At 45.5% G+C, this 23536-nt stretch overlaps 1 protein-coding gene across 1 annotated transcript in view; it reads left to right on the forward strand.

Moving 5' to 3' along the window:
• Positions 1 to 20487, forward strand: part of LOC107110990 (solute carrier family 22 member 7-like) — a 27538-nt gene extending 7051 nt beyond the window's left edge. Inside the window, exons 2-9 of the mRNA XM_015411858.1 lie at positions 5555 to 5658; positions 9739 to 9893; positions 10956 to 11124; positions 13248 to 13371; positions 16234 to 16355; positions 16454 to 16668; positions 19826 to 19934; positions 20277 to 20487. Of these exons, the coding sequence (XP_015267344.1) occupies positions 5555 to 5658; positions 9739 to 9893; positions 10956 to 11124; positions 13248 to 13371; positions 16234 to 16355; positions 16454 to 16668; positions 19826 to 19934; positions 20277 to 20487 (1209 nt within the window). The remainder of the gene's footprint in view (positions 1 to 5554; positions 5659 to 9738; positions 9894 to 10955; positions 11125 to 13247; positions 13372 to 16233; positions 16356 to 16453; positions 16669 to 19825; positions 19935 to 20276) is intronic.
• The last annotated feature ends 3049 nt before the right edge of the window (positions 20488 to 23536 follow it).

Here is a 23536-nt window from a genome sequence, read left to right on the forward strand (position 1 = left end):
AGTGTGAAAGAAGTAGGGGGAGAGGGGAATAAGTAGAGGTGGGGGTAATAGGATAGTTTCTTGCGCAAGAAAGAAAGTTTCTGCAAGTTTCTTGTGGGTCCCCACTTCTACTTGATAATAGCTCCCCCTATAAGCACCTGGTGATCAGCTAGAACAATCAGGTACCCTACTCAGCTTCAAAATCATATTTATTGGCAGACATTCATTAAGACCATGAAGACTAAGTTTACAGCTAAGAATAAAATTAATGCAGTGGACAGCTAAATAGTACCAGCTCTGAATTACTCTTTAGGTAAAAGTAAGTAGTCTAAATTGATTTAAATTTCCTTCGCAGATTAACTGGCACACTCATGGTGCCGCTTAGCAGACAGGTTACATATCCCAGCATCTAAGGAGGTTGAAAACTAACACACAATTAGGACCACCAACCTTGAGGTGGTGCCTGGAAATCACCAGCTATTACAATTGCTCTCCAGGCGACCAAGATCAGTTCCCCTGAAGAAAAAGACTGTATGGCATGATACCCTGCTGAGGTCCCTCCCCTCCCCAAATCCCACCTTCCCCAGACTCCACCTGCAAAATCTCCAGGCATTTCCTAACCCAGAGCTGGCAACCCTAGCACACATTCATGCCCTCTATAACAAGCAGGCATCACAACGGCAAAAACTGCTTTAGGACACTTGATCTGTACAGCTCTCCAAGGAACTGTTCAGAATGATCAGACTGCTGTTATTCCAAAGCATCATAGGTACTCCACACAAATGTTTCTTACTACCCATTTTTCTTATTTTATTAGTTTTATAAAAGGAGATAAGATAGATTCATGTAAGAGTAGGGCTGCCACCGTTTCAATGGATCCCTCTAGCTATCCCTTTAATAACTGTTTGATGTGCAGCAAATACCAGGTGATGTGGTTTACTTTCTACGAAAGGACAGGGCATTTTTATCTTGGCCATCTGACGACCATATGGAGGAGAAGTCAATCAATGGTTACTAGCTACAGTGAATGAAGGATGCCTCCATCTACAGAGACCGCAAACCTCTGAAGACCAGTGCTAGGAACCAGCAACAGGGGAGGGCCTCAGCCTCTGTGCCCTTTTTGTCATCCCCTCCCCCCTGCCTGGGGCAACTGGTTGGCTGCTCTGTGAAACAGTATGTCAGACGACATGAACCGCTGTGTTTCAAATTGTGTCATCTGTCTTCATTAAAAATAGTCTCTGTCTTAAACTTACTACTTTATTTGAATAACCTGTTCATAGAGCTCTCTCGGCCTGTGCCTGCTCTTTGTCTGCCCAGGTCCAACTGAGGAGAAACATAAAGTGGGTGTTGGTCTTGGCTAATTTCTGGCTTTCCCCAGGAACTACAACATAACCATAGTGTTTTTGTGAAATGCTAGCCTGTCTTTTGGACTGCAAGAAGATCAAATCAGTCAATCCTAAAAGAAATCAACCCTTGACTGTTCCCTGGAGGGCCAGATAATGAAGCTGAAGCTCAAATACTTTGGCCACCAAATGAGAAGGGAGCACTCACTGGAGAAGACCCTGATGCTGGGAAAGATTGAAGGTCAAAGAAGACGGGGACGGCAAAGGATGAGGTGGTTAGACAGTGTCATCGATGCAACAAACATGAAATTGAGCCAACTTCAGAGGATGGCAGAAAACAGGAAGGCCTGGCGGGATCTGGTCCATGGGGTCGCGAAGAGTCGGACTCGACTGTGTGACTGAACAACAAAGCCTGTCCCCTATGTCACTTGCTTTTGGTTTTAACTGGAAGTGACATAAGTGTGCTGGTGCAACATCCCCAATTCCTCCAAGGGGTTTCTGTCTGCAGCCTGGCAATCCTGGGCTCTGCCCATGTTCTTATGTTCTTGTCCAGCCTTCAGCCACAGTATATTATGGTCCCATAGCATGGATCAAACTTTTAGAAAGACTGTAAGTAATTAAAGGAGCCTCATTAACATACTACCTTCCTCTCAGTGACATATGGATACCATTGCTGTTGAGCCAGGTCAGCCCATAGGGATGCCAGCCTCCAGGTGGGACCTGGAGATCCCCCCGAATTACAGCTCATCTCCAGACTACAGAGATCAGTTTGCTGGGAGAAAACAGCTGCTTTGGAGGGTGGACTCTATGGCTTTGTACACTGCTGAGGTCCCTCCCATCCCCTCCCCAAGCCCTGGCCTCCCCAGGCTCCACCCACCAAACCTCTAGATATTTCCCAACCCAGAGCTGGCAGCCCCAGGCTCCACCTCCAAGTCTCCAGGAGTTTCCTAGACTGGAGCTGGCAACTGTACCCCCCCTACCATTAAAGGAGTCTCATTAACATACTACCTTCCTCCCAGTGACAAATGGATACCATTGCTGTTGAGCCAGGTCAGCCCATAGCAATGCCAGCCTCCAGGTGGGACCTGGAGATCCCCCCGAATTACAGCTCATCTCCAGACTACAGAGATCAGTTTGCTGGGAGAAAACAGCTGCTTTGGAGGGTGGACTCTATGGCTTTGTACACTGCTGAGGTCCCTCCCATCCCCTCCCCAAGCCCTGGCCTCCCCAGGCTCCACCCACCAAACCTCTAGATATTTCCCAACCCAGAGCTGGCAGCCCCAGGCTCCACCTCCAAGCTGGCAACTGTACCCCCCCTACCCTCCACCAGGGGACAGGGGGGACCTTGCAACCCTATCAGGCCAACTGGCTTGTTGCCTCTGTCTGAACAGGAGCAGCTGGCCAAGTCAATGGATATGAATGGGAGTCAGGTGTGCAGAAATTGTTTTCCAAGGGACCTCCTCCCACAAGTATGAGTTGACACTGATTCCCTCTGCCCCATGGTTTTTGCCAGGAAGGGAAGACTAGGCTGGAAGATTAAGCTTAATCCAAGAACACAGTAATGCATAAAACAAAACCTATCCTGCTTCTTTAAATAAAAAGTAAAGGTAGGTTTTTTAAAAACATCAAGCAAACAATCATTGCATAAATATATTATTCCTTAACAAACATAACAAAATCTTTGCTTCATTCGCAATGATCTTTACTATCCTCTTTGTTCCCCCAAACAGCCATTTTTCTTGTCATCCTATTTTATTCAAACTTTAGTCACAAATCATTCCAGCCAGCTTTTGCACCAAATAAATCCTGAAACTAGGAAACCAAGACTCTGGTGGGTAATACCCAGAAAGCCAAAAATTGGGATCTTTTGTCATAACTACTGAGGTACTGTGTAACTGAAACAGATGATTATATAGATACAGATACAGACACATGTAAAAATACAAAGGTAAACCAAAGACAATAGAATACAGCTATTGTCTTATTAGACAATACAGAATATGTTGCTAGACAAAATCATGTCGTACAAATCATTCACTACAAAATCTTTCTCACATAATGTGAAATAAGCTGAGAATTTATGTCAGACATCTTTTTCCTGCCCCTCCAGAATCACTCAAGAATTTTTTTAAAATGCTGAAACACAGTCTTGGAAATGAATCATATCTGGGGAACTCAGTTCATACAGTACTCCCTCAAGATCAGATGGAAAACTGTTCCCAAATATCCTGAAGAAAACTGAAATACATGTGGCATCGCTTTTATTAAATACAATACAAAATCATGCCGTTCTTCAGTCATGCCATAAATCCCTAAAACGTTACATATTGAATCTTTTCCTCAATAAGCACAAGTAAGAACAAAGGATAATATTTTTTATTTCATAAGCTCCTAAAACAATGCAATACTGAAAAAATGAAAAGATAGGATCAGATCCTTCCAATAAGCGAGGAGCCTTCTTGTACACAAGCGAGTCTCCTCAGTTAGCAGAAAGGATCCACTCCAGTAAATAAAGCTAAAGAGGGCCATCCCAGATGTTTAATGGAATTTGAACCTGGGTGTCCCAGATCCTAGTCTGAGACTTTGACTACTACTGCCACTGGTATAAATTTAAAAACATATCAATAGGATGTACGATGGAGCTTACTTAGATGTTTTGATTTACCTCATGTTTTGATTTATGATTCTTTCTATGTATTAAGACTTATATGATAAATAATATATGGTGAATAAGTTGTAAACATATAAAACAAAACATATATAAAAATTATTTGAGATATTTTATAATCGTCTGTAGCACAGTATTTGCTGATTTTTGGTATTTCCTACTTACCGTGGGTCCTATTTTGGTTTTGTGAAGTGATGCAGAAGGAAGCAGAAGAGACGGAGAAGTGGTGACATACAAAACATTAAAACTTGTAAACATTAAAGCAGCATTTAAAATAATATATACAATAATTCAATAAAACACATAAAGACACAGCCCCAAATCCAGGGAGGAGGGCCAATAACAGTTTTGGGTTAATACCAGCACTTTGCACTGAGTATGGAAGCAAATTGGTAGCCAGTGTAATGATCTTAAACTTGGGATAATATTCTGCTTGAAGGAACAAATCTCCATTTGGGGGTGTTCTTGGACTAAAAAAGGTAAAGGTTTCCCTTGCTTGAAAGCCAGTTGAATCCGACTCTAGGGGGTGATGCTCATCTCTGTTTCCAAGCTGAAGGCATTCTAGAAGGAAGAATGGAAGTGACGTGACACTGCCGGAAGTGACGTGACGCCGGGCACCCTGGGGGCGGGGCCAGACCCTTGTGCCCAGCGTGCCGAGCGTGGTTGTGTCACCTCCGGGTGATGAGCACGTCAGACAGCGTGGTCGCGTCACTTCCGGGTGATGCGCACGTCGGGGTGGGGTTCCCCCTGGGGCCTGATCCGCCACCGGCGTGGAACGGGCCTCTGGGGCGGGGTTCTCTCCACCCCCCGGGGGGACTTGACAAGCCTAGTCAGGCAGTGAAGGTCCTAGTGTTGTGTTGGTGGCAGCTGCTGCCAAAGAGTTTTGTTTTGGACTCTCCATAGCCAATCAGACATCCAGTGGTCAATTAGAAGCCATGCTGTGCAAAAGTCCCATCTTGCCCAACCTGCTTTCTAAAAACATTTGGCAGTACCAAAGTGCCACGGTACGTATGTGACCATGTTGGGGACTACATCATATCAAGTGGCCTGCAATTTATTATGATGGCCTCCTTCATATTTTTATGGCACGATCAAGATATGAAATGTGATGGGTTGGGATGGAATGGAATGGATTGAGGTCAGAATCTAGCTCACCAGGGCTGGAATCAGTCAAAATCTGGATTATTTTCAGATTGCAATTCTGGCTACCTAATAGTACAATTTTAATCCAGTAAAATCATGGCAGATTTTCAAATTTACCAGTTGCTACTGCTGTGTGTGTGCGTGCGTGCGTGCGTGCGTGTGTTTGTCGTGAGTATTTTGCGCTCGTTTATATGACTGGAATGTAAGTCATTTTTTCAGTAAGGAGATATGAAAAGGCTCTAATATTGAATTGTGCCTTTCATGTAGCAGATAAAAGTATGGTAGCCTGGCCACAAAAAAGACGGGAACCCTTTGTCAAAAGTCAGATAGCCTGTGCCAGGCAAGACCAAGAAATAGGTTGTCTTGAAATATCTGAAGAACAGAAGAGTATTTCAGTGTTGTTCTGATTCTTGTGTTCCAGTGGGACCTGGTTTGTGACCAAAGGAGCCTGAACCAAGCAACCGCCACCTTTTTCTTCATTGGTGTCACCCTTGGGGCCGTGATATTTGGCTACCTGTCGGACAGGTAACCCCCCACATTCCTTTATTTCAGTCACATGAAAGGCAATTCCCCTCCCCTTCTGTAGCTGACTACTGCAACAGTCACGAGCACTTCCCACAAGTGAGACTGTAAGCAATGCTGGCATATCATTGAGGCTGCTGTTTATCAATAAAACAAAAACTTTTAATTTGGCATAGGAAGGCTGTTTACCTAAACGAAGGGGAGAGGTGTAGTCTGAGGGTGGCATAGGGGTTAGGTTGTTGAACTGAAACCTGGAAGGCCTAGATTCAAATCCCCACGTGTCAGGCAACCCAGTCGGTGATCTTGGACCTGGGCTTGCCAGCCTCCAGAGAGGCCCTGGAGATCTCCCGGAATTACAACTGATCTCCAGATGAGAGAGATCAGTTCCCCTGGAAGAAATTATTGCTTCAGAGTGTGTACTCTAATCCCATCTGGGCTGCCTCGCCTCCCCAAACTCCATGCTTTGCAGGCTCAGGGGAGGCACAGTGAGCTATAATGCCATAGAGTCCACCCACCAAGGGGAGATCAGTTTTAATTCTGGGAGATCTCCAGGACTCACCTAGAGCTTCAGAACCCTAAAGCCAACTTTAAACCCTAAAGCCAGCACAGGCTGCCATGGGAAACTGGGTTGCTTAGTTTTCCTATGGAAACAAAACAGCTGCCCCTTTGAAACGATCATGAATGTGCCGAAGTACAATGCCACTCTCTGTGCATGGGAACTAAGGAGATGGGCCTCCCTCAGCATTTCCGAAGTTCACCTGAAAATTCTGCTTAGCGAAAGATCCCAGTAAGCAATTGCACAGATGTTTGTAATCTCCGGCTTTCTGGAATGATTTATTCATTATATTTTATCCTACCTTTCCTTCAAGGAGCTCAGGATGAATGAGGGATTATCTTATTTTACACTTGTAATAACCCTGTAAAATACATTAGGGTGAGAGATATCAACCACCACACTAAGATTAGCCAGAAGCTTCATGGATGAACAGGGGATTTTAATTTGGGTCTCCTTGGAGTTGCTGACTTGTACAAGATAACGGACATGCTGTTCAAGGTCAGATGAATCTGAATGACAAACCAAGTTTTCTGTAGCTTTAGAAATAAATTCTTAAGTCACTAAAGCTAGGCCTCCCTGCTCTTTGAATAATCCATACTCTATTACAATACTCAGTCTCAGTCCAACACTCTGACTGCTGCATTAGCTCCCTGAACCAGGCGAATGTTGCCAGCAGGCGGATTCATTGTGATGGTTAATCTCCATGTTGTGAAAAGCTTCACAAGATGATTTCTCCAACTCAAGCTGCTGTTAAGGGCACAAGAATAGACACAATTGTCAATCCTACTTCATCATTCTTTCTGAAAGCCTTAAGATACATAGCATGGCTTCATCACATTTTCCAGCACAGTACATTATGGCATCTTTAAAAACTTATACAGTTTTGCAGCACTGTAAACAAGCAGCATAATAAATATTGCTAATATTAGTTCATTGTCATTGGTTTTGTATCAGGGACTAGGATTACCAGGCAGGGTCTAGCAACTGGCAGGAGGGTTGTGGGGATGCACATGGCATCATGGGAGATTTTTTTTAAAAAGCAATGCAGCTTACTGGAAGTTCTAACCAGAAATGATAAACGATAGCTCTAGGAATCTTCAGAAACTCTATGGTAAAACCATAGATTACTAGAGCTAATCTTTGTCAGTTTCAGTAAGACCTTCCAGTAAGTACCTTCCAAGAAGTACAGAAGTTTCCAATTTAATCTTTTTTCTCCTGCTGCCACTTAAAATGGTCATGGGCAACAGGACCTAGGGGCAGGGGATCTCCCACCCCTACCTGGGACTTGGCAGCCCTGTCAGGGACTCAGAAGTAAACTAGGCCCAAAGATAAATTAAGAAAATAGGTATTTTTAAATTGTGTCACACCTGTCTACGTTTTTCCTATGATCTTTCAGATGGATCTTGTAAATAAGTGCTTTCTAGTTCAGCACTGAATTGGGTCAGATTGTTTTACTATTCTCTTAACACAGCAGGGATACAGATAGACTTACCTTGGTGGGCAAACTCCTGAACCCATGCTGCATTTTCTGTGCTTGTTCAATAGAGCAGCAGAAGAAAAGGGGGGTGGGCCACAGTATGGATGCCATAATGTCACTTTTAGGTTAACATCTGGTTTAAGGAAAGATTACATATCTTTGTCAGGAGATCCAGAAGTTCACATTTGAGTTCTTTCAGAACTCTCGGATGTATGCCATCTGGTCCTGGTGATTTTTCAGTTTTTAAGTTGTCTATCAGTTTTAGGACCTCCTCTCTCGTCACCTCAATCTGACTCAGGTCTTCCAACACCCGCACGCTGCGGACGTCCGTTTTTTCTCTCTCCAGTCTCTCCGTCTCTCTCGTCAGCATCCCACTTAGTTCCACAGAGCACTCCTACTCCCCGGCCCCTTCACCCTCCCTTTTATCTCCCCGCCCCACCCCCAGAACCGCCCATCCACCCTCCCGCTTGGGCCACACCCTCCTTTATCAATCAGGACGCCGGTGGGGCATCTCCAGAGTGAAGGCTAGTATGCCGGCAGTGGTCCTGGCGGCCTCTGGGCTGCACCACCGCCGATCTGCGGTGGTACTTGCTGTTCCGCAGCCGTTCCTGGCCCGTCGGACATGTAGCCGCTGCCCCTTTCTTCCTCTGCGGGGCAGCTCCGCGGACCCCAGTCCTGTCTCCGGGCTCGACCGACACCGCTCGCCGGCAAAGGGGTCCCCCGCCCCCGCCCTCGACTCACTCTCCGGACTGTCGGCCTGTGTCCCTTCTGGTGAGTTACGTCCCAGGTGTCTTGTGGGGTCTGTCAGGATCCCTGGGGCCCCTTCTGCATGACCCGCGACCTCCGAAGAAGGACACCTAGATAGAGTTCCTTCAAATTAAAGTGCTGCTGTTCAGTTCTCTCTCATCTTAACTCACAGCCAGACTTAGCAACCCTGCAAAACCAGGTCACCCCCTCCCCAAAATTAGTCCCACCCTAATAAGTGGGATCTTCATATGTACATTACATTCTTAATTCTTGTTTTAAAGCATCTGAACAGCGGGATGTCTTGGTTGCCTTTTTCTTTTGCCTGAAACAGATAGTTGCTTTGCAGTGCTCATTTCTCTCAGGGAACTGGTGTGGTAGAAAAGGATTAATTCCCCTCTTCCCTCAGTGCTGTCTACCTCATTTTTCCACAAAAAGACTTCTGGAAAATTGAGTGCTTTCACATCTCAGCTGCTTGAGACAGGTAGCTACTGCCCATTACTGTGCCTATTGCCCTACAAACAACCAGACTATACTGAATCTAGGGAGAGAAGGAGGTCCTCCATTTTGCATAATAGTTGGGGGTGCAAGTAGGATTGCCAGTCTTAGTTTCGTCATTCTGTCTCAAATATATTTTACAGGGTTATTCCGAATATAAAATGAGATAATCCCCAATTATATGTCACCATCAACTCCTTGAAATAAAGGTATGATTTGAAAGATAAGGAACAAATAGTTCCAGAAAGTATTCTTCGTAGAAAGAGATGAATAGGGTTGTCAACAGGTCTAGCAAAAAATATCCTGAAGGAAGTCTTAATATGTGGAGATGGGCAGTTGAAGCTTTTCATGGCATGGAGGTAAATTACGTGAATATCTCGTTTACATCGACTCTTGAAAGATCATCCCCCACACACACACCTCAAATCTTGTTGTTCTCTAAAGTGCTACTGAACTGGGATCTACCTGTTCTACTGCAGACCAACACAATCGACCCTCAGCCTCTATTAAAGGGACAGGCATATTTCCCCAGGCCAGTTGGCAACCCTAGGCATACCACCACAGACACTCACAAAACAGGACAGTAGTAAGTGCTCCCACATAATCTTTGCTGTAGTATCTTTCTTTTCTGTATGAAGGAATCCTCTATGGTGCTTTCCCATCCAGTGTTGCTTCTACTCATCCAGATACTCTACAGTTCTTTCAGGGGGGAAGATTTGAAAGGGCCAATTTCAGGTTGGCCGTAGCTCACAACCATAACTATTGTTACCCAGATAACCTAGTCAACAATTTCTCCAATGTGCGACAGGTTTGGCCGGAAGACCATGCTCCTGGTATCATTTGTGTGCACCCTGATCTTTGGGCTGGTGAGTTCTGCCTCAGTAACATACAGCATGCTGGCAGTCACACGGACTCTTACTGGGATAGCTATCTGTGGGCTCTCGCTCATCGTTGCACCTCTGGGTAAGCACAGCAGATTTTGAAGATCTGAGAGGCTGTGGCATACAGACTCCATGGCAGAATCCTTGGTAGAAAATATCACACCAAGTCCATGATTTCTCAAGGAAGTTCCTGGAATCTATTATCTAGTAAAGATCTCAGCATTCTCAGAAAATCTGCTTTTTCCCTTAAAAAAAAAAAGAGAATGAAGTTTCTAGTCCTCATGGTTGCTGAAAAAGTATGGAAATGTTTGAAGACTGCACAGGAGTTCCAGAAGGGCTTTGATGCCCTAGAAGGGAATATAGCTCAGTGGCAGAGCACATATTTTCTATTGGATCTAAATCCCCAGTTTTATCTCTTGATATCTCAGCAGGACTGGGAATGACATTGGCCTGAAATTTTGTAGAAGTTCTGCCAATCACAATAAAGCACAAATGGCTAGATGGGCCAATGGTTTGAGCTGCTATAAGGCACCTTCTGCTATCTCACAGGTGACTATTGCCTCTGCAGCTGGCTGCTATATAGCTCCTTTCAACTGTTGTGTGCAAATGGTCACTGTCAGGTTGGGCCCTTAAGAAGAGATTGATTTTGGATTAGTGCAGAGGCAGGTGGAAAAGATAGCTAGTCCCAACCAGGGCTCTCTTTCTGAATGCTGCCTCCCACCCTGATTCCAAATATGGAAGGTCCTTTCCACATTTGCCTGTCACTCCAGATTTTCTCAGTGTTCGAGTTGAGGCAATTTAAGTCCATGGCAAAATAGCATCCAAATAACCCGGGCTAACCACTGAAGGGAGGTGATGTAATGCAGAATTGGGGGGGGGGAATAAAAAGAAGATTTAACTCGATTTTAGTGCATAATGGGGGGGGGGCCCCTGGATTAAAAAGCAGGTTGAATTTTTAGTGCAGAATTGCTTGGAGGACACCGCAGTGAACATGGATTAAAAGGAGAGTGCAGAAAGGGCCAAAAATGCTTAGATAAAAATTTGTAAACAATGCATCTATCATCAGACTACCACAGAGCCCAAGGTTCAGGTTCTCACAGAGGCAGTGATGCGTGTGAATTCTTGCTCAGCATTTATATTCCAGGCATGGAATGGGTGGACACACAGCATCGCTCTTATTCTGGGATCATGACCAGTTTCTTCTGGAGTTTTGGAAACATGTTTCTTGCTCTGATTGCCTACCTGGTGCGGGACTGGCACTGGTTGCTCCTTGTAGCCACTCTGCCTTGGTTATTGGGCATTATCTCCATGTGGTGAGTGGATGTTAACACTATACACGTGCGTGTGCATGTGTTACTGGGGGAATCTTTGCATAATCATTAGGCTGAGGCAGGTGTGAGGGGGAAAATTGGGCATATGCAAATTCATGGCATATGCAAAGACCAGTATGCACTGAGAGAACCTGGTAGCATACACAGAATTTGCCATTAGGGTTGCCAAGTCTCACCTTGTTCCGGAGCGGGGGACTCCCTGGTCGATCCTGGAGCGCGTGCACTGCATCCTCATCACCAGGAAGTGACGTGATGACGCTGGGCATGCTAGGGGCCCATCTGAGGGCCCATCTGAGGGAAAGCCATAGAGTTTTACCTCGGATGACTGTGGCCCCGCCCCCAGCATGCCCGGCATGGTCGCGTCACTTCCTGGTGACGTGTACGTCGGGGTGGAGTTTCCCCCGGGGCCCGATCCGGCGGCGGTGGGGAACGGGCCTCTGGGGCGGGGTTTTCCCCGCCCCCCAGGGGGACTTGGCCTTTTCTGTATGAAGGAATCCTCTATGGTGCTTTCCCATCCAGTGTTGCTTCTACTCATCCAGATACTCTACAGTTCTTTCAGGGGGGAAGATTTGAAAGGGCCAATTTCAGGTTGGCCGTAGCTCACAACCATAACTATTGTTACCCAGATAACCTAGTCAACAATTTCTCCAATGTGCGACAGGTTTGGCCGGAAGACCATGCTCCTGGTATCATTTGTGTGCACCCTGATCTTTGGGCTGGTGAGTTCTGCCTCAGTGACGTACAGCATGCTGGCAGTCACACGGACTCTTACTGGGATAGCTATCTGTGGGCTCTCGCTCATCGTTGCACCTCTGGGTAAGCACAGCAGATTTTGAAGATCTGAGAGGCTGTGGCATACAGACTCCATGGCAGAATCCTTGGTAGAAAATATCACACCAAGTCCATGATTTCTCAAAGAAGTTCCTGGAATCTATTATCTAGTAAGGATCTCAGCATTCTCAGAAAATCTGCTTTTTCCCTTAAAAAAAAAAAGAGAATGAAGTTTCTAGTCCTCATGGTTGCTGAAAAAGTATGGAAATGTTTGAAGACTGCACAGGAGTTCCAGAAGGGCTTTGATGCCCTAGAAGGGAATATAGCTCAGTGGCAGAGCACATATTTTCTATTGGATCTAAATCCCCAGTTTTATCTCTTGATATCTCAGCAGGACTGGGAATGACATTGGCCTGAAATTTTGTAGAAGTTCTGCCAATCACAATAAAGCACAAATGGCTAGATGGGCCAATGGTTTGAGCTGCTATAAGGCACCTTCTGCTATCTCACAGGTGACTATTGCCTCTGCAGCTGGCTGCTATATAGCTATATAGCTTTCCTTTCAACTGTTGTGTGCAAATGGCCACTGTCAGGTTGGGCCCTTAAGAAGAGATTGATTTTGGATTAGTGCAGAGGCAGGTGGAAAAGACTGCTAGTCCCAAGCCAGGGCTCTCTTTCTGAATGCTGCCCCCCACCCTGATTCCAAATATGGATGCCGTAGAAGGCATTTGCCTGCCACTCCAGATTTTCTCAGTGTTCGAGTTGAGGCAATTTAAGTCCATGGCAAAATAGCATCCAAATAACCCGGGCTAACCACTGAAGGGAGGTGATGTAATGCAGAATAGGGGGGGGGGGAGGAATAAAAAGAAGATTGAACTCGATTTTAGTGCAGAATGAGGGAAAAGAACCTGGATTTAAAAGAAGGTTGAATCCGATTTTAGTGCAGAATTGCTTGGAGGACACCGCAGTGAACATGGATTAAAAGGAGAGTGCAGAAAGGGCCAAAAATGCTTAGATAAAAATTTGTAAACAATGCATCTATCATCAGACTACCACAGAGCCCAAGGTTCAGGTTCTCACAGAGGCAGTGATGCGTGTGAATTCTTGCTCAGCATTTATATTCCAGGCATGGAATGGGTGGACACACACCTCAAGGCCTTTATGTCCCTTAGATGCAATTGATTCTCTGAAGTGGCTAAGACATGAATTGATAGACCTACCATTCAGGGCTTTGTTGTATTAAAGAGTGGGCAGGTGACTGTCTGGTTTTCAAATTGAGCTGGAGAATATGGGCAATATAGGAAAACTCCAGATTTGTTTTTCCCCTCTAACAGGTGGCTTGCTGAATCCGCCCGGTGGTTGCTGGTCAAAGGGAAGCTAAAGCGAGCTCACAAAAATCTGCAGTGGTGTGCCAAGATGAATGGACGAAAGGACTTTGGGGCCAAAATAAACCTGGAGGTAAGCCAAGGCATCAGGCCTGAGAACAAAGAAATAAGCCTGATCTGAATAACCCTTGACTCCTGCTGGCAGGAGATTGTTTGCTTTGGGCATTGTTCGCTGCCCACTCCGATGAGCCACATCACCACTTGATTGCCTTATTTTCTGTCTCTGGAGGGTAGCTGGTTTTTCTTTGACAACCTGGGTTAAAAGTTTTATGTGATGAAACAGTAGGGTTGTCAGCTCTAGACTGAGAAATTAATGGAGATTTTGGGGGGTGGAGCCTGGGGAGGGGGGTTGGGCGGGCTTCAGCAGCGTATAATGCTATAGAGACTATCTTCCTAAGCAACCATTTTCTCCAGGGCAACTGAACTCTATTGGCTGGAGACCGTTGTAATTCCGGGAAATCTCCAGTCACCACCTGGAGGTTGGCAAACCTATGAAATGGTCATGAGAGTGCTCCATCCTAGCTTGGCTCCCCATTTGCAGGCCAACCCTATGCAAACATAGGCACCTAACTTCAGTGGGTTTAGGTGTGCTTCACTCCATATTGGACTGGGATCCTAGTGTGCCAGATTGTGCTGCTGCACTAGATTGACAGCTGGCCCAGTGCTGGAAAACACATGTATTAACTTCATAGTCAAAATCAATCTATCCAGATAAAAGCTACAACAGCGAGACAACGGGGGCCCTGACATTTGTGTGATTGCGTCCCATTTCTGCAACTTCATACTAGGGACTGGTTGATTTCAAATCTGAAATAGCTGGGATTCGTTTTCTGGAAGTCTCTTGATTTAATTTTGTGATTAAATTTACCAATCTTTTTTTTCTTAATTTAAGATTTGCATGAAAGTTGTACTTTAGAGCCATAACCAGAAATGTTTATGTAGTTTAATACTACTATATATTTGAAAATTAAAACAATACTTGGGTCCAGACAACATTTTCCATGAGAGGAATGACATTTCTTCCCTTTCCTCTCCCACTGCAACCCACTGATCTCCATGAAATGTACTATCTGGAGGATACGGGACCCTGAGCAACAACACCAGGGAGGTCTGCAGCAAGAAGGGAGAATTGGTAGAAAAGGCTAATTCAGTGTGAATCCAACCCTGCATGTGAATTTTTTAAAACTGGGGATGTGGAATTTAGCATTCTGCAAACCCCAAGGCAGCCAAAAAGCACCTCATGAATTAGGCCCTGCAGTGCTTGGGTAAGTTCCCCACAGCTGCCATGTGGCCGCAAGGAAAACATTTTGTGTTGTGTGATGCTTGTGACAACTCTGTCCTTTTAATCCAGGCCACTGTTTTAGACTACCTCAGTCCACTATGGGATTTACAGTGGGCAAGGACAGAGAAAAAGAAAGTTGTTGTTACTGCAGCGCCACGCAGAGAAAGAACTTGTCTTATTAAACCGTGCTCCTGTTAAAAATTCTACTGCCTCGTTATCCTAGGGTTGTCAGCATGAGTCTGGCAACTAGAGGGAGACGCAGCTCCAGTCATGGAAGTGGTGTCAGTTTGTCCCTGGTGACACTCTGGCTGATTTCGCACTAGAGCTGCCTCGATGTTGTGCCGCCGTTTGCCCCGATACTATTGGTCAATTTCACACCCGAAGCCGCGGGGCTGCATTTGACCCGCGGCTTCGCCCGATTTCCTCCGCAGTTTCATGATCCTCAGAAAACAGGATCACAAAACTGCGAGGGAAATCGGGCGAAGACGCGAGTCAAAACGCAGCCCCGCAGCTTCGGGTGTGAAATTGACCAGTAGTATCGGGGCAAACAGCGGTGCAACATCGAGGCAGCTCTAGTGCAAAATCAGCCTCTGGCATTAGCTGTCACTCTGGTGTCACCACAGAGTTTTGAATAAATGTGTCAGCATTAACATGCTGAGGTCATTCCTGGTCGCACCGGAAGACATGTCAGGGCATCACGATGCTGGCATCTGTCCCCTTGTTTTCGCCCCAGTTTTCTCCTGCCACCCATCTGAGCAGTGGAAGGGCCTACTGTAGTTCTTCTGCCCCAGCTTGCATATGTGTCCGATTCCCCATGCATTCGAAATAAATCCACGGGTTGGGGCAATCACAACCTGACTTATAGTCAGACATAGTTTGGCCCTATGTGAGAAGCTTAAAGTATTCTTAATGACTGAAGGAGCAAATGGCAAAAGTATCATTAGCTGTAGCAGCTTATTGGCTTGGATCCAGTGCAGTGTTTCCATGGATGGAAGAATTTCTGCCCACGGAGCATGACATTCTCACTTACCCTCCTGCTGTAACCGAAAAGTCTCCCTCCAGTTTCCACCAGCACACAACTTTCCCTGCCAGGGTTGCCAGCTTTGGGTTGAGAAATACCTGAATATTTTGGGGGTGGACCCTGAAGAGGGCGGGGCTTGGGGTATAATGCCATAGAGTCCAACTTCCAAACTGGCCATTTTCTCCAGGCAAGCTGGTCTTTGCCACCTGGAGATCAGTTGTAATAGCAGGTCGTCTCCAGCCACCATCTGGAGGTTGGCAACCCTATTCCCTCCTAGTTGGTTTTCTCTCCCCCCCCCCTTCTAAGGTTTCCTCCTGGTGCTGTTAATCTCTCCATTTCCCTAAGACTTTCCTCACTCCCAGTCCTGTTAAAAATTGCAAACCCTGTGACCCAACCCAGCTCATGCTCTGCATGTGTATATAAAAGCAGACTGAAGGACATAAAAGCATGCAGAACTGGAACCTTTGTTTGGAGGGTATATTCTGAATGCAGAATGTGGGTTGACTGATCAGCTTCTCAGTTTTTATGTTGCAGTGCCAAGCTTCTGCAGGGAGATGGAATTCACCATTTATTGACATGGGCTTTGTTAGGCAAGAGACATGCAGCATTCAAACCCAGCATCTCTTCCTCAGATCCTGACTAAAACAGCGGCGGCGGCGGCAACAATGGAGAAGTCAGGTGGCAGCTCCTCCTACATTAGCCTTTTCCGGACACTGATGCTGAGGAAGATCTCCTTGTGCACGGGGGTCTTGTGGTGAGGGACATTTCCCCCCCCCACTCAGGGACTTCCCGTACCTTGTGGGCTTGTGTCTGTGTTTCCTCCGTGTATCCCTTTCTCTCTCCTCCATTCAGGTTTGGGGTGGCCTTTTCCTACTACGGCATGAGCATGAACATCACAGGCTTCGGCTTGGGAATGTACATGACCCAGTTTGTCTTCGGGGTCATTGAGATTCCTGCCAAGTTCATTGTGCTCTTTGTGGTGAACCGAGTTGGGCGAAAGCAGTGCCAGGCTTGGACACTCATCCTAGCTGGGCTGTGCATAGGAGCCAACATTGTCATCCCAACCTGTAAGTAGGGCTCCATTTAAAAATTATTTAAAATCCAAGAGCTGTGCCACAAGAATAGTTACAGAATTCATGAAACGGTTTGTCTTCTAAACATTTGTACTGTTGCCCATCTGTGAAGCTTCAAATGCCCTTCTAAAAAGTTCATCCTTACAGCCTCTCCTGAAAAGGCCTCTCTCTTGTATTTAGTGTTGCGAACTGCCTGGAGGAAAAAAATTCCAAATAGAGCCTTAATGAGATGTTATCTACCAGGTGACATTATTTACTTTCATGGTATGAAAATCTTCAGCTGCCCATTTCTGCACATTGAGGCTCTTTTAAAGGGACAGGAAGTTTTTCTCTGGGCCTGTTAGCAATCCTAGTTGTATTCAGGAAGGCTGTTTCATAAAATTGTGGCAGCAGTTGAACATGACGGCCATTGAGTTGTGTCTGACTACATCCCGCTACAAGAGAAGACAAAGAGAAACCTCTAGTGGGATAACAAAAGCTGTAACCTGGGCTCATACAGGGAAAGGTGGCTCTTCAGGTATGAGACTCCCAGCTCAGGAAGGGACTTTCATATCATATGTTTATCCCACCCTTCCTTCCAAGGAGTTCAGGGTGACGTGATTAGGGCCTCTTTCCCCACTTTATCCTAAACAGCATCAGGCTAAGAAACTGACAGGCTCAAGCAAGCAGGGATCAGATTCCCAAGTCTCTGATCAAAGTCCAGCACCCTGGCCATGGCACCTAACATCTGCCACCTAGACATATCTCAAAGAAGATTAAAGGCTCCTAAGTAAGCTCAACAGTCACAGGATAAAAGGACAAGTCCTTTTGTGGATCAAAAACTGGCTAATTAATAGGAAACAGAGAGTGAGTATAAATGGGCAATTTTCTCAGTGGAGGGTGGTAAGCAGTGGGGTAGCGCAGGGATCAGTACTCGGCCCGATGCTTTTTAACTTGTTTATTAATGATTTGAAGTTGGGAGTAAGCAGTGAAGTGGCTAAATTTGCAGATGACACGAAGTTGTTCAGGGTGGTGAGAACCAGGGAGGATTGTGAGGCACTCCAAAGAGAACTGTTCAGGATGGGCGAGTGGGCATCAACGTGGCAAATGGGGTTCAATGTGGCCAAGTGCAAAGTGATGCACATTGAAGCCAAAAATCCTAAATATAAATACACGTTGATGGGGTCTGAACTGGCAGAGACTGACCAAGAGAGAGATCTTGGAGTCGTAGTAGATAACTCAATGAAAATGTCAAGACAGTGTGTGACTGCAATAAAAAAGGCCAACGCTATGCTGGGGATTATTAGGAAGGGAATTGAAAACAAATCAGACAGTATCATAATGCCCCTGTATAAATCGATGGTACATCCTCATTTGGAGTACTGTGTACAGTTCTGGTCATCACACCTCAAAAAGGATATTATAGCATTGGAAAAAGTGCAGAAAAGGGCAACTAGAACGATAAAAGGGTTGGAACACTTTCCCTATGAAGAAAGGTTATAGAGCAGGTTGAGAAAGTACTTTTCTCCCTTTCTCACAATACAAGAACTCGTGGGCACTCCATGAAATTGCTGAGCGGTCAGGTTAGAACAGATAAAAGGAAGTACTTCTTCACCGAAAGAGTGGAATTCACTGCCACAGGAGGTGGCGGCGGCTACAAGCATGGACAGCTTCAAGAGGGAACTGGATAAACATATGGAGCAGAGGTCCATCAGTGGCTATTAGCCACAAGGTATAGATAGGAACTCACAGACTGGGGCAGGTGATGGACTGTATTCTTGGTGCTTGGGGGGGCAACAGTGGGAGAGCTTCTAGTGTCCTGGCCCCACTGCTGGACCTCCTGATGGCACCTGGTATTTTTGGCCACTGTGTGACAGAGTGTTGGACTAGATGGGCCATTGGGCTCTCTTATGTTCTTATGTTCTTAAGACTTAAATTAAGGGCTAATGAACTCCAATAATCATTCATATGTAGAGCTGAAAATAAATGTTCTTCAGTCAAAGTTGGGCATTAAAAATTATTGCTTTTAAAAATAAATAAAAGCCATTGATAAAATAAACCCTTTTCCCATTAGAAGACATGAAAATCCGTTGGTTCAGATGAACACTTGTCCAACTAGGCTAACACAGTGTTTTGTAGTTGATAGCATAGGCTTGCCAAGTCCCCCCAGGTGGCGGGGAAACCCCCGCCCCAGAAGCCTGTTCCCTGCTGCCGGCGGATCGGGCCCTGGGGGAACCCCACCCCCAAAGCACGGGACGTGCCTGGAGTCAGCACGTCGCCCGGAAGTGATGCAGCCACGCTGGGCATGCTGGGGACGGGACCACGGTCATCCGAGGGAAAAACTCTATGTTTTTCCCTCAGATGACCGCAGCCCCGCCCCCGGCGCGCTTCCCGCCCCTGGCGTGCGGGTGACGTGTGCGCGGGTGCTCCCGGAACAAGCCGGGAGTCCCCCGCTGCAGTTTAAGGTAGGACTTGGCAACCCTATGATAGCACCTTTCTAAGGCCAGAGACGGAGCTCTTTTTAAGCCCTGCTGCATGAGGGCCTTTAAGAGGAGTTGCTACTACGAACCCTGGACCCATACACCTACAAAGGCTGACCTAAGCACTTTTGACTGTGACATATGTCAGACATCAAACTGGAAATCTTGTAAACTGTCAAATAGTTTACAACGTATGAAGCTGCTGGTGGGTCTACTCTTGCTGGCAGTAGCTCTCAGGCAGGGAAAGTTCTTTCTCCACACCTGCAATCCAGGTTCCTTTAACTTGAAGTGCCAGGCGCTGTTTTTAATTGTGTGATCTGCTGTGAGTCTTAGAGAGAAGGAGGAATATAAAGGAAGGAAGTACTACCAGTTCAGACATGAACTATCAGGTGCCAAATACTGAAGTCAAATATCAGTTAATATCAAATACAAGTCTCAAATATTTAGTGGACTTTTGGCAAATATAAATTTAACATCAAATTGTATGTAAGTGAATTTTGGGAGCAAATTCATTTCAGCTAGTCAAATTACTCAGATTAGTAATAGTTATTTGAAATGAGAATTAAAATGAATGCAATTATAAAATATTTAAATTATAAATAGGTATTTATTCAAATTCAGGTGTCACAGATGCAACTATTCAGACTGATAGCAATTCTTATCTGCCACTTATGCCATGTTTCTTTTTCTAGCACTGGGGACTTTACGCTCTGTGGTAGCTATCACAGGCAAAGGGTTCTCTGAAGCTGCTTTCACTACTATCTTCTTGTACACACCAGAACTATATCCCACTGTTCTCAGGTAAGAAGGGAAAGACCTTTGAGTTCATAAGTAACTCATCTGGTTTGTCTCGGTACCCTCCAGATTCTAGCCTGTGTCTAAACCAAGTGAATAAACAACTCAGCATCTCCTGACAGTTAATTCCCATTGAGGAAACCTCTATATCCAAATAGGAGCATTAATATTCTTTTGTTCAAGTCCTAACTCTCAGTAAGCACCATAGGCCAACCTGTACTGATACACAGTCACACTAATATGACTGCACACCCACAAGAACAGATAAATTGAGAAATGGGATTTCCCACAACACATGCATCCTATTCCTTGAAGCCACCTTTGAACACATCTCTGCTTTCCTTCTAGACAGAAAGGGCTGGGGTTTTGTTCCTTCATGGCGCGTCTGGGTGGGTCTGTGGCTCCTCTCGTCTTCCTGCTCGACACTGTGTGGACGTTTCTCCCCCAAGTGACATACTGTGCCATGGCAGTGCTGTGTGGCTCAGCAGCCTTCCTCCTTCCTGAAACATTAAACGTCTGCCTGCCAGAGACCATAGAAGACACTGAAAAACAAAGGTGAGAACAGAACAAAGAAACCCTGACAACTGTCAGTCAGTAGGGGATGGAGGGGGGCCAGGAGGAGAAGAATGTATATTCCTGGGAGCTTGTTAGATATGAGACTCAGGCAGCAGGTGAACAGTGAATAACAGCTTTATTGAACACGAAGTCAGAAGAACCAGAACGAGACAAATCAATGGAGCAATAGGCTCCTCCTTAAACTGTCCGGGCTTGGCAAGCCACGCCCACATGTCAGCTAAGGTCCAATCAAATGCAGTACATAAAGGCCAATCATTTCTCTTCCCTCCAGAACTTCCTTTGTTCTGATAGGTCGGTTTTACAATACCATCTCAGATTCAAGCTCAATACCTTTATTACATTACATTACATACACAACAGAGCTGGTTCAAGAGCCTTAGGGGCTACCAGTCACAAAACGGCAGCCTGGTGGGTAGAGCCCATACATTAGCACTGAGGATGCAGCTTTGCGTTGTCCTTGACACTGCCTTGTATAGTTCCAGTCTAGGATTCTGAACTTTCTATCCTCACAAGGATAGAAGGAGGTAGATTTACCCACCACAGCCTTATCTAATTCCCAGACACCATGATCTACTATGCTTCACCTTCTGTGGACCTAACCCATGCTCCTGCTTAACCTCATGATCTCTAGTATTTATTATTTCAGTTGCTGCTGCATACGGCTAATGCTGCCTGCACACCCCAAAAACACGTATAATGGAGCACACAAAGAAGAAGGTTTCAGACAGTAGCCATGTTGGTCTGCAGTAGAACAGTTAGATTTTAGTACAATAGCACCTTATGGACATACTTAGGGAAATACTTAGGGTCATACGAAGGGTTTTGCCATTTCATTGTCTTTCATCCAGTCCTGACCTGAAATATCACTAGGCCCAACAGACAGACATTGTGACAGAAGTGCTTTGAACTGCCCAGATCACCCCAACCCGCTAATAAATAACCCCAATCAAATATACAGCGGGAACAAACTGCAGTAAGCTTGCCGTGTGACCACACCCATACTATTCTGAGACATTTATCCAGGGCATTCTTGAGTCTCTAAATCATTTCCAAACCATTTAGTTGTGGCAATGGGAGTTAATTTCAACTACCTCTAGTCTGGACTGAAGTCCTTTTTATAAACAGAACAGGACTAGGACTAATTGCACATTCCTGGGTCCCCTGGTCCCCTTGATGACTGCCCCCTTAAGCCCTTCTGTGAAATGCAGGTTCTGTCTTGTTAAAGCAGCAGGAAACAGTTTAAATGATGGTTAATGCATGATAAACTGATAGTGTGTCATTTGCCTCTTCACTGGTTATGCTGTATTTGGGGATTAAAAAAAAATTCTTGTGTTAAACCAGCCAATACAAATAGTTTAGTTCCCTAGTCCATGCACTGCCACCCCAAACTGCTTGCCTCCTGCCCTCCACCATCTTCTTTGGTTCGAGTCCAGAAGCGCCTTCGAGCCCAATGAGATTCTTGTGGGTGTGAGCTGTCAAGAGTCAAATTCCCTTTGTGAATATCCTGTGAGGGGAGCTTTGACTCTTGAAAGCTCATACTCCCCAAAATCTTGTTAGGCTCTAAGGTGCCCTTGCACTGGAACCTCGCTATTGTACTGCAGACATCAGGCACAAGTAGGAATGGAGATCCCCAAGTCCTTATATCCCAGTTGGAAGGTGGGAGGGGTGTTGCAGAGGCAAGGGACCAAATGAAACTGTCCCAAAGGATCCCCTACCGAATGTCACCTTACGCTGAGCAAAAATTGGGTGGAAATCCACCCTTGTTTAATTTTCAGCAAGCTTCTGTAGCAGGAAGTGCCCACGTATCAGTAAACAGCACCGGCCTTTTCCTCTGCTCTTTAATTGCAGCTCGAAAGGGAAGAAACAGCTTCCCGGAGATGTATTCGAAGTCATGCCTCTGCATTCATCACAGAAATGATCTACCAAGAGTTTCATGCTGTTAGCAATGGGAGAGCGGGGGCTGTAGAAGAGACGACTGAGGACCATGTAGAGTTCAGGCTCAGGGTTTTTTTAATAGCAATAAACAGCTGCAACCTCGTGTAGTGTCATTCCTCAGCATGGGAGTGAGAGGTGGGTGAAGATTATGGATTTCAGGAAATGGTGCTTTGTCATATAAACCATTAACGGTTCAACAGGAGTGCCAGAAATTACAAGTAATGCTCTGTAGGGCATACCCTAACAGATGCTTGGTGTGTTCATTCATACAATTATAAAGTATAGCATATAATTTATTGTACAGAAATGGCACTTGGGATTCTAGATGCAGCAAGCAAAACCTCTGTAACATTTTCTGACTTAAATTTGTACACATTACGTTTGGAAGTACAACAAAAGTTTAGATTTATTTGACCTATGCAATATAAACAGTATTATATTCACAGCATGATTCCCCTGTGCAACTCAAGATGATGTACCTGGTCATCCCCAACACACACTTTGTCAGCACAACATACTAGGTTGAGAATTAATCCAACATCATGTTACCCAGATTGATATACACTTAGAATCACAGAATCATAGAGTTGGAAGGGACCTCCAGGGTCATCTAGTCCAACCCCCTGCACAAGGCAGGAAATTTACAAATACCTCCCCCTCCACACCCACAGTGACCCCTGCTCCATGCCCAGAAGATGACAAAAAACATCCAGGTTTGCTTCCTGACCCTGAAGTTGCAATCAGCATTTCCGTGGGCATTAAAAAAGGGCCACAAGAACTAAGGGCTGATACAACCCTTCCTGCCTTCCCTTTCATGATCTGCCTATGTTCACAGAATCTGCACTGCTGTCAGATGGCCATCTAGCCTTTGTTTGAAAACTTCCAAAGAAGGAGAGCCCACCATCTCCCGAGGAAGACTGTTCCACTGAGGAACCACTCTAACTGTCAGGGAGTTCTTCCTAATGCTTAGCTGAAAACTCTTCTGATCTAATTTCAACCCATTAGGTCTGGTCTGACCTTCTGGGGCAACAGAAAACAACTCCACACTATCTTCTAGATGACAGTCCTTCACGTAGTTGAAGATGGTTATTGCAATA

The sequence above is a fragment of the Gekko japonicus genome, unplaced genomic scaffold (genome assembly GCF_001447785.1).
Source record: "Gekko japonicus isolate JY-2015 unplaced genomic scaffold, Gekko_japonicus_V1.1 scaffold359, whole genome shotgun sequence".
NCBI classification, from domain to species: domain Eukaryota; kingdom Metazoa; phylum Chordata; class Lepidosauria; order Squamata; family Gekkonidae; genus Gekko; species Gekko japonicus.